The 14,845-nt window shown below is 47.4% G+C and overlaps 1 protein-coding gene across 1 annotated transcript; it reads left to right on the top strand.

Moving 5' to 3' along the window:
• Positions 1 to 13,991: 13,991 nt before the first annotated feature.
• PHALS_06182 (catalase peroxidase hpi) lies at positions 13,992 to 14,822 on the top strand (the record flags this gene model as incomplete). The annotated part of the gene is made up of 3 exons (XM_024719425.1): positions 13,992 to 14,574; positions 14,633 to 14,740; positions 14,806 to 14,822. The coding sequence occupies 3 exons, from the start codon at positions 13,992 to 13,994 to the stop codon at positions 14,820 to 14,822; spliced, it is 708 nt and encodes a 235-aa protein (XP_024584725.1).
• Positions 14,823 to 14,845: the final 23 nt, after the last annotated feature.

Consider the following 14,845-nt stretch of genomic DNA (forward strand, 5'->3'; position numbering starts at 1 on the left):
TTGAGACCGTTAAAGATGGAGATCTTAGCGCTCCGTGCTCAAAATCTTTTGCTGGTCTAGCTCTGGGTGGCCGAGCATCTGTGGGCGCCGCTCCAGCGCCAACGCTTCCGAGTCCACTTGCGCCGGATCACGTTACAGCTTAAGCAATCCTACATCAAACACCAGATTGGCGCGCACCCTTCTCGGAAGGTTTTTGGCATTCAATATAACCAGGTCCCCGACCTCAAATTTTCCACATTTTTTCATCTTCTCCATCTGAATATTCTTTTCCATGTCTTGGCTTCCAGCCATCGCATCGCAAACGAGTCGTGGAACAATAAGTCTGGTAGACAGGCACGAACGGTGATGGGGCAGATATCAGCTAGCAGTTCGGCTCTTCCTTCCCCGCCCAGCCCTGAGCCATGAGATGGCGGCGTCAGCAGAACGCGAGGATTGACAAGCCCGTTCTCGTAGAACGGAATGTAGCCGGTAGACGAATGCATTGTTCAGAGCTAACTCTAGGGGTGGCAACATGGCACTCCAATTCTTCGACGTCTTAGCGCAGACGCTGCAAACAACGTCTTCAACGACGCGATTCACGTGTTCAGTCGACCATCGGTCTGCGGATGGACCGCTGCTGACAACGTCAACTTAATGCCCAGCACACTGAAGATTGTCGACCAAAACCTCCCAATTAAGCGTGGATCTCTTTCAATGAAATTGACTCCGAAGGCCCATGTTGTCGAGAGATACGATCGACAAACAGCGTTGCTGTACCCACACCGACGATGGTGTCCGACACTGCTGCAAGATGAGTCATCTTGCTCAAACAGTCCACAAAGACTGCTACACTCGTGTTGTCCGCCGAGACCTTTGGCAGGCCATCACAAAGTCCATACGCATGGACTTCGAACACCCGGACTGTACCGATGAGCTTGTTAGCGGCGCCGCCGCAGTTTCACCTTCTGACACGTCTCACACATGCGCAATTATGTGCTCGTCCATTTGTACAGCTTGGGCCACCAATAGTTGCAACTCACCGTCTTCTCATGACCGAAATGACGGAGTCGTGGCCTCATAGAGAATACGGTAATTCAAATCCTCATCGTGAGAAACCACAATTCGTGGCGTATACGTCGAGTCGGTGCTATAATACAGCAATCCATTTTCAACGAATATTTGTGCAACCGTGCGCGCAGTCGCGACGACAACTTCCCGTCGGAGTTTCTAACCTTCTTGCTCCCGAGAGCCTGTAGCAGCGCTACGCATATACTGGCTCAGATCGTCATTGACGACATGACTGTCGTGATATTAGCAAGCTCATAGTCTGGTCTACGTGACAACAAATCAGCCAGAGCGCCTCGCTTTCCTGGCTTCCTCGAAGTTATATTTTGCAAAGATTGAGAGCCACCTGGCCATCGTCTGCGAGAGGTGAGGCGACTGAGTAGTAGTGCATGATCGGTGTAGATCACAAACGGTATTGAGCCAAGCAGGTGCACTTTGAACTTGACAAGTGCATCCTTCATCGTAAGTATTCCCTGTCGTGGACTGGGTAGTTACTCGTCGCAGCCTTAATCTGGCGAGATTCGAACACGATCACCCGATCTCGCCCCTCGGCGTCTGCTTGCGGCAGTCCACAGCCGATAGCAAAGTCCGAAGCGTCACAGACGACACTAAAAGGACGATCGGGGTCTGGCAACGCCAGTAATGGTACATGAAGGAGGCTGTCTTTGACCCTGCCAAAAGCCATTCAGTGCTCGGTGTCCCAACACCACTCAGTATTCTCTTTGCGGTGATTCGACAACTGGCGTGCCATTTCCACATAATTTGCGTTATACTTGTGCAAGTAGTTGGCGAAGCCAAGCCCCTTGTGCAAGGCCTTTTGGTTCATTGGAATTGGCCAGTCTACAGTGAGCTTGACCTTGGCGGAATCCGCTCGAAGACCACGCTTCCGAATGAAGCACCCTAATTTAAATTTGGAATTTCTTTCGCGTCGAAGATGCACTCATCGGCATTAGCATACAGCTTATTCGTGCACATGCACTCGAGCCCCGCTCTCAAATAGACGGTGTGGCTTTCCACATCTGTCCTCTCGTGCCCCGCATGACTGTGGACGGAGATGTCATAGAAGTTTGCTTATGCATACGTCCGGTGGGGCCTGAACAATTGCGTCACAAGACGATTAAATGCTGCTGGTGCATTTGCAGCCCTTGGGGCATCCATTGCCAGACAATCCCAGAGCATCCCGCTCGAAGTACTCATCGTTGTCAGCGGAATATCGATCGCTCTCATGCGCAAATGGTAATAATCATCGAGTGCGCTGTACAATTGTTTCGTAGCGTGAACAGTGCTCAGTGGGTTACTTGCCAGCCCGCGAGCAACGCTCGAGACTTCTGTCCAAAACACATGTGGTGTTTGATAACCGAAATCCAGCACATTGACCGTACCGTCCAGTGCCCACGTTATAGCGCTTCTGCTTCCTAGCAGAGGTGAAATCATGACTCACTCAAGCTCCACCAGGAGACGTGCGGCTTGCGCCAAAAGTGTTTGACTTCTAATCAACTCCATGGCTCATGGTGTTCCAACCAAGCTATAACATGGACAAGGTCATACCTTGCTACCAAGTCACAGCCCAAGCAGTGTTCCACGCTATCGAAGTCAAGAAACTTGGCACCGAGGTTCACAGGGACCCTCGGCACACACGTCCACGTCGCTAAAAAAACAGTTACAGTGTCACTCAACCGCGCTTTAAGCGCCTCAGCATACAACTGACTTTCTTTGATCGTGACGGGCAGAGTAAAATTACCCTACACCCCGAAATCGATTAGTATCTTCCATGGCTTCACGGTCGCTTTTAAGACCAGCAAGTCCGGCTTGCATACACGGTTTGTGCTCAAGAGCACGGAGATCTTCGGGGCTGGGCCCTGCTACCCTCGACCTCTTTGAGGCACCACAGAACTCAGTTCTTCCCCAGTAGGGCACCCCACGCCTACTGGATTTTTTCGTTCCCCCGCGACAAATCAGAGTGGTCAGAAGCTGGACGTCGGTTCGACAAGCCTTTACGCGCCTTGCGCAGGGAAAAACTAGTTCAAAGGTGACGGTTGTCTTCATTGACAAAACATCGTCGAGTGTCTACACGCTGCTCGGCAGCTCGGAGCTCTCCCTTCTCTTTCGCAGCGAGCTGAGATCCATTGGATCAAGCCCGCTGGACGAGCTCTGAGGGTGTAAATTCCAACCAAGTCGAACCGACTAAAAGTTGAATTAGGCATTTAATGTCACATTCACCGCTTTATTAAAAAAAGACGGATGAACACGGAAGCCTTCCGTTCTGGCCACACCAGTGCGGAGGCCCTCAAAAAGACGGTCATTGCGACCGCCTCGGAGAGAGGTTCGGCTGCCATTCCGAAAATGAGAGTTCCAGATTTAATGTGCACTCACGTGCGGTGCTTCGGTTGAAGCTGCGTTCCCCCCCTGGGAGAAGCTGAAGCATCAGTTTTTGCAAGTCCTCTCACTACCTGATCAGGCATATCGCGTTGCCTCGCGTTTCTTGCCGCCTGACAGGACAAGAAGGAGCTGGTGGACATTGTGCAAGCTTGCGCTCAGCTCTCAAGCTTAGAGATAGCCAGGTCACGCGCTGTTGCTCGTTCTATAGCATGGCGGATGCCATAGCAATCTCGGTCTCTCTCACCAGAGCAAGAGATTCTCTCCATTCTTACCCTCAAAGATCATAATGCTCACCATGAGCGACAGGAGTCATCCGTCGTCGACATTGGCGTCATGGACGCAGTCGACGATGACAGCTTCTGCTGTGGACGCTCTAACAGAGCATTGTTCATAATTTGAAAACGCCTCTAGGCGCACGTTTATCGCTTTAGGCCCTTGTGCATCAAAGGTTTTTACGCCCTCGGGCCCAGCACGGACAAGCATATTAACTCCTTCCTGCAGACCTTGAGACGAATAGGAGTATTGCTCCACCCTCACAGAGTAACGAATCAGAGACGTAGATTGTTTACGAGTGCTACCAAGTGCAGTGGGGCTACCGTAGCCCTTTGCTTAATGGAAGTTAAGCTAAGGCCACCAACCTTGCGCTCTTTTCAAAAACCAGTATGAGTGCAACGGATCGCAATCCACTGCCTCCAAGAGTAATTAAAACCCTAGCCAAGATAAATGAACTCTTCCCTTTAAAAAATGAAATTGTTTTAGTCGCGGCAAAGCCGCCAATATTTAAGACCTTAGGTTTTCCATATGAAATTGTAATACCTAATCAATTCAATAAAACCTAACTCATCTGCAATACTACTGGCAATCCTGCTACGAAGTGGCTTCTTGTTACGATGCAGCCACACCATTGTGTGACTACACCAATTCGTGCAAATTAAGCCTATCGATGTCCACACCATCTTTTTCGACCCGCCCTTTCATTCAAGGGTGCGTGTAACCCCGTTACACTACCCGTCGGGAATCGCATTCATTTATTAAGCACTTGTGCTGAGGGACTGTTGTGAATAGCGCCCTCTTACAAGGAAGTTCTCTGAGTTCAATTATACCTCGTGGAATTGTGGACATAAAAATCTAGTCTTAAGAGGAGCGACTCTGTAAAGAGGTGCGATGGGTCGTGTGACTCATAGCCCAGGGTCGGTGGTTGTCAATGTCGACGCTTTGAGACTTGTGAAGCTCGAAAACAATTCTATTTGATTAGGAGTGTCGTGCAATTACGTACAACACACGGGTCGTCGGAAACAGTAGACATTAGTGGATGCATTTAAGATGTCAAATCCATATGATAATCGTGTGTCTTCCGACAGAATTGCTAGTACAAGTGTCGGAGGAAATACTAACTCTCAAGTGAGGTGTGGAGACTTAAACAGCCGAAAACGTTGCCTAGTCCTGGATCTGGACGTAATATGCGACTTTATCGAAGGAAAGGCACGCTAGAGCGCCACAAGCCATGAAACGATTAGAAACAAAACATCTGGTGCCACGCAGTTCTCTTCTGGTGAATCTCTGGGAAATTTCTACGAAAAAAGCGCTTTGGAGCGGCAAGAAACTGCGATAGCTTCTTTGCGGGACATGCAATTAAACGCGATGACATTGTCTGGTGCTTCACGCAAACCGATTAAGTGATATTACCGTGTCACGATCTCAGGATAGGACAAAATGAGTGATTGGTAATTGCGATGATTAAAGTGTTGATACGGAAAAGGACGACCACTATTGGGGCTCCAAAAGTGTATACTTGGCGGGACGGTAGAGAGAAGCTGTGAGTTGATGTCTTGTTTGCCTGGGTCGATGACGACTGCAGAATTTGCGGAATTGAATGGCGACTGCATGTCGCGTGAAAAAGGACAACCTCTGAAGTTAAGAAAAGTGACGTATCTTTGTCCCGAAGAGGCGCCACCGCTGAGTCAGCACTACCGAAAGACGAGGTTACCGTAGCAGTGAATCTCCGCAAGAAATTGGCGAGAATGACTAACGACTCTTAAGCAAAGCGAAATAGGTAGTCCTAGAGGAGGTAAGTAGCCTATCACTGCCTCAGGATTTCTTGTGTATCTATTATTGAGAACTTGCAGGGCGCTTACTGCGGGAGGTGTGACAGTCATTGTCGAGGATCGTAAAGATTCTTTTATTTTTCATAGAAATGTCACAACATGGTAATGAGAGACCCGTCACACGTGTTGCCCTCTAATCGGGAATGTGTTTTAAAATCGACTTGGTATCCGGACCTAATATTGCTCAACGCGGCAATAATCCTAACAAGGAAACATGTGACGTCATTGACCCTAAATTTCATGCAAAGCTCCAAACGGGTTTTGTGAGAGAAAGAAGAACATTTTCCACCTGTCGCCGACATTTTGTGAGAGAGACTAGCGGCAAGTGGCGAATTATCACACTTTCAAAAAAATGCAGCGAGAAATCTGTCGCTAATGTCAATCACTAGAATGGACGATACGCAAAAAATTCATCATGTTTGGCTGCTGCTGCATGTCCTCTCCTACTTGAGGAATAATACAATTACTGATAAAAAACAGCAAATTCCTTCTCCTTGCGATAAGGAATGTGATTTGCCCCAAGACGCTGAATTGGCTGATGAAGTAGAAGCTGCAGCCATGTCGTGGCTATACGCAGACCTGTTTTGAAGGATTTTTCATCCAAAGACGTAACGCGGAAATCACATTAAACTCCTGCAATCAGTGCTCGAGAAATGGCGCTTAGATAGGCTTTTTGCGAATGAAGACAAGATTGTCTTTGAATCAGTGAAGGTTTCTCTTCTTAATTAATTTTTCTGTAAATCAGGGTCTGCTTGTAGGCCCCATGAAGATATAGTCTGCTGTTTATTGGCCAGGCCAGTTACTTACACAAATATGGTGCAAATACGATGTGATTTACCCGTCTGTGTACACACATTTTCTTAAGAACGCTAAGGTCATTTGACAAGCCTCATCGCGTGTTTTTTTGCTTCCAGCGGGCCGAGAGGAGGAAAGGTGAAATGACATTAACTATTATAGCCAATAAGCTTTTAATCTCCCAAACCTGATAATTCCTTCCAGTTCTGAGGCATCAGAACTGAAAGAGGATATACAACTATACAGGGTGTACACGTCATGTGAGACACACAAAATATGTGGTCCACACAGCATGTTTATTGGCCATAACACCGCCCTCACTCAAATGTGGGTTTATACAAATTCTTCAGATTCTTCTTTGATCTTCTCACGCACTGTCATACTCCCCCAAGTGACAAACCACACGCTTGCTCCCCATCAGATCTTCGTCACCATCAAGCTCGGATAATGTTCCGATACCACGGTATTCAGCGCATTTCTACTATTGTGAGCTTGATCGTCATGATTACTTTCACACCGACGTGGTGGTCCCACCCTGAATTCGACGAACTCTTAAGTCGAATGGGTGCTCGACCGATGTCTCGAATCGAGTTGTTTCAGGCCATCGGACCGATCATATGAGCTGTATTGAGCCACAAAGCCTCACGTACATAACATACGTCCAGCAATCCCATCTTGGTTCCATCCAGACAATTGACACTCGATTCTGGGCATGGGTCCATGCGGCTAAATCCGTGGATATCCACCGCTTGAAAAGCGATCACCGCTGCAGAGCTGTTGAAGGTACGCGATAAGCGCTTTTGGCTTGCGCATTTAACAGCGCAAAATCAGATTCACTCCAATATCGAGGATGCTAGTAAAGTACATTTGGTCATCAGTCGAATTCACGATGAGAGGGACAAAGCGGACTCCGTCTTCGGACCCACATCAAACACACGATACTGGGACAGTCGCAAACAATACGAGTACGAGGCTCCCACGTATTCTCATCTGCTGGGAACCCCAGCCATTTCACCAAGAGATGCTTTCGACCGCAGACGTTCCTTTTAGTCACCAACGTCTCGATGTGGCAGAACCGATTTCACCGTTGATCCAGAAAAGGAGGATGTGCCCGAAGGGGCGCCCTCTCTGCTTCTTTTGTGGCTGGTCCGCGGTCTTCGTCCGCCTTTAAATTGCTTAGACGAAGGTCAAGTAGCTTCTCGCGCTGATGAATTAGCGGTAACGAATTGGATGTCATTGATGCGACACCGCGTGAAGGAGAAATGTCAGGTCGTTCGCGAAGTTTGCGAATTCGCATGGCGTTGGGGAAAATAGCCTGAGGAGGCAATCGATAATTGGGTCTATCAATTGGAGCAGGCTCTGCAAGTTGTCCCTCTGCTGCGGAGATTGCCGCTGATGATGCGAGGCCTTTATCAAACAATCTGGCTTTGTTTCGGGCATTTTTGATTACTATCGTCATCCGAGTACGATGCTGAGGCGATGACGCCGACGGGTTCAACCTTCGACCTTCGACTCTCGTGCCGAAGCCGTGGCTCTGAGGTGGCTTAAGCCAGCATTGAATAAGACTGCTTAAAGCTCAGGCTCGAAATGCATCGTCGTGATGGTAAGGCTTGCGGATTCTACGTAGAATGTTGGATAGGCCCATAACCAGCTTGGCAGGTCGATAGTGCACGCATTTATATGGCATGACACTACTCGGAATGGGCCGGCGACGCAAGGTAAGAGCTCGATACTGCGTCGTCGGATAAGTTCTTAGTACTAGGTAGTATATCATTTACCACAATAAAAGGAGCTTTGCCTTGACGACCTCGTCTATCTGCGAGTTCCTTTTGTAATATTGTGCATTCGCCATTGCATCTTGCACGCGTGAGATCATGTTCACACGACTTATGGTGAATGAGTCTTGTGCGTCCTTGTACATGCGCTTAATATTCGCATCATTGATTGTATCAATTTCAGATGCAGCGATTTGCCGAGCTTCTCTCCTACTGACATCAGAGACATCACCCATGGCACAAAGCTGTACTTGCGGGTGTGACAAGCCATAAGTGAAAATTGCCGTGAATTTAGTGGATGATTGAGCCAAATTGTTCATAGCAAACTCTACTAATGGTAAAAACGAGCTCAATTTTGAGTGATTTTCCGCACAGAAGCTTCTCAACACATCACCGACCACTCCGTTGGCACGTTCTGCTTGCCCATCGTTCACCAGGTGTACGCTGTGAACATATACCAAGAACTTAAAACAGTTCTATCCAGCACCCACTTGCAAATTCTGTTTCACGATCATAATCGATTGCGTTTGGCAACTCGTAAAACGTGATCAACAAACAATTTTGCAGAACCTTCGGCATCGATGGAATCGCTACACGGAGTGCTGCGAATACTGAGTTTGTCATCATAGAAGAGTGCTCATTGTGGCCATCAGCATTCTCGGGGAAGCAGAAAATTAAGCCGAGTCGGACTGACCTCCGACAGTCAGCAGGTATGCAGTTCCACTTGCGTGTTCCGTGCGCTCTTCACACGCTGATAAACATCGCATGTCTTCGCAAATCATGCCACCCACTTGTAAATGTGGGACGACCAGAATTGGGCATTGAGTAATGGTAGGTCCAAAGTACCGCCCATCGGCGTATCATGCACGACTTTAACTATCTTGAACTTTTGACCATCATTATTGGGAAATACGATTTATGGCTTGTCATCACGTGTAATTTCATCGTAAGGATAACATAGTTCAAAGCATAACGATGCATCTGTGATTTCAAGCAGCCAGGAAGCTTGACATGGAGTTCTGTAACACTCAATGAGAGTGCTTTGATGGCCAAATCACACTGCTCATATTAACATACGCCCGACGTATCATATCGAGTACATCGTTTTTGATGTAGCTGGTGTGAGCTAGCTCATAATCTGGATGACCGGAAAATGCGTCTGTCAGCATGTTCAGTTTCCCTGGCTTGTATGCCACCGTGAAGTTGTAGTCTGCGAAGAATGACAACCAGAGAGCCATTCGCTGTAGAAAGTGAGGCGACTGAATCACATAAACGCAAGCTTGCGTGATCCGTGTCGACGAAAACCGGGATTGAACCCATAGGAGAACGCAAAACTTCACCCGTGTTTCCCAAACGCCTCCTGGTATTGGAACCACGTGATTCGGACCATTATGACGAGAACCGTATTGAGACATTGACAATCACGGCGGATACGACCGAATTGTTGACATCCGTAACAGCGAACTTGCTGCCTACGGATAGTCACCGCACTGAGATCCGTTGGTTCTGGATTTCCAGTTGTAATAGTCACTGCATCCATCGGGTTGGCCGATTGACCACAATCTTGACGCTAACAGTAGTTCTCACGCAATGCAATCACAATTGTATTTTCCAGAGTCGTCGGCGTCTGGTGGAAGACATCGGTCTTAGGATGAACAAAAGTGAATACCTCTATAAATACGGTGACCATCACTGCCTCTGACAGTGGTTCACTTGCCATACTGGACAAAGCTCACGGAGCTTCTGTACATAGTCGTACAAAGCGCCGTTGACGTGATGACATGGCAGAAACTTCGACCGTTGTCAAACGCCGCATTCGCTTGAAGAAACATCGATTCCATAGTCTTTTTCAACTCTTGCCATGTGGGAAAATAGCCAAGGCGGTGAACTTCCCATGCCATCGCCCAATCTTTTGCACGGATATCCTAATGCAACATGACAAATTCCACTTGCCGGCTGTCATCACGAGAGCCATCGCGATGGCGATGACCATTTCTCACTTCCAGAACGCAAGATTTCCATTTTCGTTCCCGTGAAACCTTTTACCTTTTTTTTGCAAGACATTTCAAGTGTGCCAACGGTGTCACCATTACGGTGGGGGAGGTGACGGATCCGGCGTTGGTTTGCTTTGCAAAAGAAATTCCAATCATGCTTGCTCATACGCAGCAATTTTGCTAAGCGTTGAGTTGTCGCTTCTTGAATCGATTGGAGCATATCGAAGACCACGTGATCTCCGATTAAGACTAACAGCTTCACTACACACCCCCACCACAAGTGTGTTAGAAACGAGCTCTCCTACCTTGATCCGAAGATGATCACCACCCGTAGTATCCACATTATCCATCGAGAAATCCAGTGAATAGTCGGCGATGAAATGACTACTAGTGCTACCGAGCGTAGCGAGAATTGACCGTCCGTGTACACACACATTCTGAAGAAGGATTAGGTCATCCGACACGCCTCACCGCGTGTTGCTCATTTACAGTTGGCCGTTGGCTTACGTAACGAAGAGAAATGTGAGGTAATTTTTATTATTATAGCTTACAGGATTTTCAATTCCCTTCCCTGATAAGTACTTCCAGTTCTGATGCAGAAAAATTGAAAAAGGACATACAACTTTGCAGGGTGGACAGTTGACGTGAGTCACAAAGACTATGTGCTTCACACAAAATGTGTAACGGGACCAGATGCATTCGTCGCTCGAGAAATTCATCCACTCGATCAAATGATCTCCACTACTAGGCATACGTATTAAACATGCTCTACTCACGTCGATGGGACTGTCATCTTCATGTGCTTCTTCCACTTCGCACTGAAAGCGATATCCTTGCTCCGCTTGTTAGCACCCAGCACGGTTAATCACATGTAATCTCTGCAGCGAAATGTCCAGTACCAGCCATCTTCAGAGACAAAGTGCTTTTGTAAGATAGCAGCGAGTCCACCGCCTCCTTGGTAACATGATTCAGATTTGTGACGCTGTAAATGATATTGATCATGCTTCCAGCCGGAGGGCCAGCTCGACTACGACTATCAGGGAGAATATTGAGCATGTTGTGTTCTCGTCGCTCGACATCGATTTGAACACATCCAGGATCGAATACACTTATGACGACTTCTAAACCAAGACTTGCATATAGAAGCCTTCTTGATCTTCGTGTGCTTCTTCTCGACGAAAAAAGCCGCATCACGTGATATCTTGATCTCCTCTGGACGTTTCACATCGACAGCAATCACTTAGTAGCGCGGTCCATACTTCTTATTCATGACAACCTTCTTTGCTCCAAAAGTGGTCTCCATCAATTGCAACACCTGAAAGTAATTGGTTGCGGTAAGACCATTTAGAGGTTGTGGTTGCTGACTCACCAATATGTTGAAGGAATCGATTTTGGTTTTCCAGTGCTTCTTCTTGTTTATCACAGTGGAGAAGTCACCGGTTTCATTTATTAAGCAATGTCGGAGATTTAATTTGTGATTTGGCACATCAGAGAGGAGTTATCTTGCCTTGAGGTCGTTAATTGTGGGTATGTGCGAGGTTCATCTTGGCTTGGCCAGTGCTATTTTGGCTGGCAAATCACCAGACTGAGCTATCTGTTGGAGATGTACTTCCGTCTTTTTTTCCCTTCCAAACTGCCTTCTGTATCAAGATTTGCTTCACTTTTGAACTTGTGGTCTGACTATAGGTTTTTGGTGATAGTAGTTGCTGCTGCTGATATTGCCCAAAGGTTGACTTCTTGGCATGAAGTTTGTTTTCTACAGTCCAAAGATCAATTACATGATGCAAACGATAACCTTATGTATGTTTGTTGCTCGGAAGGAGCGAAGCATTCTTGACTTGAGGTGGATGAAGTTTGTTGTAAGAAAACAGATTTGTTCTAAATCAACGCGCTTAAATTCTGAACATAGAGTATACTCACCACGTTGCCGATTTTATTCAATTTGCGAGTCCACCTCGCAAAGGCCGTACACCGGCTGACACCTGAGGAAAAACACTCCATGCAAAATCCACATCAATTTTAACATCGAAATTGACGTTGCGATACCAATAAAATACTAATCGTCATAATTGTCAAATCCCTTGAACGCAAAGGTGTCACCAAGGATGTTCAATTTGGCGCGTTCCAGCTCACTCTGGCGTCTTTCATGTTCACTTTAAATGTAAAAAAAGATTACCGCTTAGAAGCCTTATGATAATCTGACCAAATTTTAGTCACTCGTGTACTTAATCGAGCGCGGCATAGCTACGGCTCTTGCCAGCCAACTACGCCATCAAGCGGGGTCTTGGCATGGGTACTGCCAGTCTCTCACCAGGTGAGGTTGGGAGCAGGTGAGGTTGCGCTCGCTCCATTCTTAATGTGGTGCAAGTCCAGTCGCCTTCGACAGCGTATTGGCATTCGATGGCCTCCATTTTGACGGCGAGTGGCTTTGGTGTTTCCACGAACGACAAGTGGTAGTGGTGTTTTTACGCGACAGGTTGTAGCATCAAAAGCCGCCTTAGCGACAGATATGATGCAAGAGACGAAAAGACTAATACTCAGTCTCAGAACAACGGTTTGTAATAGGCCACACTCGCTAATACACAAATGTACCTATTGATGTACCTTCTGTCTGCATTGTGGAATTTATAAAGAAACAGTAATGTGTGGTAATCTCAAATGCATACGTGACATCTTATGTGAAGTCACAATCATTCTGTGTGATACAGAATGCTGGTTCCTACTTGGGGATCTGTACTGGTGACGAGACCAACGTGTCTGTCTTATGAAGTGGACGGCTAAGCCAGTCACATCGACTGGATGAATTCCACGAAAGTGAAGTTCAAGCTTTTCGAAGTTCAAGCTCCGTACTTTCAAGTTGAAGCTGAGGTTCAACCTCAGTACACTATATCAGAAGCCCAAGGTATTGTAATTTAAACCTTTAGACCCCTGGAGGGTTTTGCATGTAGCTAGCATTTTTTGAATCATTTTAATTCCCTTGCAAATTAACCTTCAAGGTCTAAATTCGTTCTTCTTCCCTCTAAGTCGTGACTGTTTGTCTCCCTCCACGTCGGGAATCGCTTCCTTGTTGCACAAGCGTGTGTGTTGTGTCTGAGGGGCTGTTGCGAACAGCGCACACTTACACGGTTAGATAGAAAGAAGAAGAGGGAGGCAGCTTCGGAACTTAGCCAAAACATTTGTTGATAAACGCGTTCGCATCCACCGTCGAATTTATCGGCTCATCACCTAATTCGATGGATGGTTCTGACATTTAAATCGGCTGCTGGAGGATAGTCACTTCCGTCCCCGAAAGCTCAATCGCGTGTTCGCTGGAGCGAAAGCCAGCAGGACTAAAATTACATATGGGAATGGGCCGAAAAAGGTACCAGGTAAAAAGCTAGCATCTCTAGGAATCAACACTGCTGCAACAGTCGGGATTTGGAGAAAACTTCCGGAAGATTGGTTTTGCATATGGAAATTTTGGGAAGATAGGTTTTGCTTGGGAAAATTTCGGAAATATTGGTTTTGTATGGAGAAAGTTCGGGAAGATTGGTTTTGCATGGGGAAACTCGAGGTTGATGGTGCTTGAGAACTTAGAAAGGATCCTCGTGGGAATGTCGACAAATTGATAAGTCTATAATGATCATATTGTACTATCGTAGCTTTTAGATGAGGGTCGTTACCAGACCAAGTGGGCTCTTAGTTCACGCATAGTTCCATTTTCTCTGCAGTGCACAATTCCTCCAAACCTTTGCGATGAACGTCCGTCTCATCACCTTACTCATTGCCCTTGCCAATCTCTCGGCGAGAGCTAAGGCTGGTTGGTCGGCAGGTTGCCCGTTTGGGTACAACCAGGCCAATTCAGTCAAGGGACAAGATCGGCGGTTTCCAACATATTTGACGAGCTTGAACACTGTCAAATGATCAACTTTGACGCTGTCAAGACGGATCTGATAAAGTTAATGACAAACTCGCAGGATTTTTGGCCTGCTGATTTTGGCCATTATGGTGGCCTCTTTATTCGTCTGGCGTGGCACTGCAATGGCTCGTACCGCCGTGCTGATGGCCGTGGTGGCTGTGACGGTGGCCGTATTCGCTTTAATCCCGAACGCAGCTGGGATGACAATACAAATCTGGATAAGGCACTGAGACTGCTGAAACCGATTAAGGCCAAATACGGCGACACACTTTCATGGGGTGATTTAATTGTACTGTCGGGTAACGTTGCTATTCAGAGTATGGGCGGTCCCATATTGGGCTTCTGTGGTGGCCGTCAAGACGACGTTGATGGCACGAGTAGTCTGGAGCTGGGTCCGACACCCGAGCAGCAGAGTGTGGCACCGTGCTCAAACGAGAGTCAATGTCAGAATCCTCTAGGTCCGACGACGCTGGGACTCATGTACGTGAATCCCGAAGGTCCGAAGGGTAACTCAGACCCGGTGGGCTCAGCCGCGGAAGTTCGCGGCACGTTTGCACGCATGGGAATGGACGATTCGAGAGACGGTTGCTCTCATAGGTGGAGGTCATGCATTTGGCAAATCTCACGGTGCCTGTTTGACAGGTCCCGGTCCGTCCCCGTTAGAAGACCCCGAGTTTCCATGGCCCGGCACCTGTGGACAAGGCGACATGAGAGGCAGAGGCAACAACACGTTTACCAGTGGTTTTGAAGGTTCTTGGACAGCAACACCTACCCAATGGAGTAATAAATTCTTTACTGGCCTAACGAGCCTGAAGTGGGAGAAGGTCAATAGCCCAGGAGGTCGCGTCCAGTGGC

Source organism: Plasmopara halstedii (genome assembly GCF_900000015.1).
Source record: "Plasmopara halstedii genome assembly, contig: Scaffold_2956, whole genome shotgun sequence".
In the NCBI taxonomy this organism is placed as follows: domain Eukaryota; phylum Oomycota; class Peronosporomycetes; order Peronosporales; family Peronosporaceae; genus Plasmopara; species Plasmopara halstedii.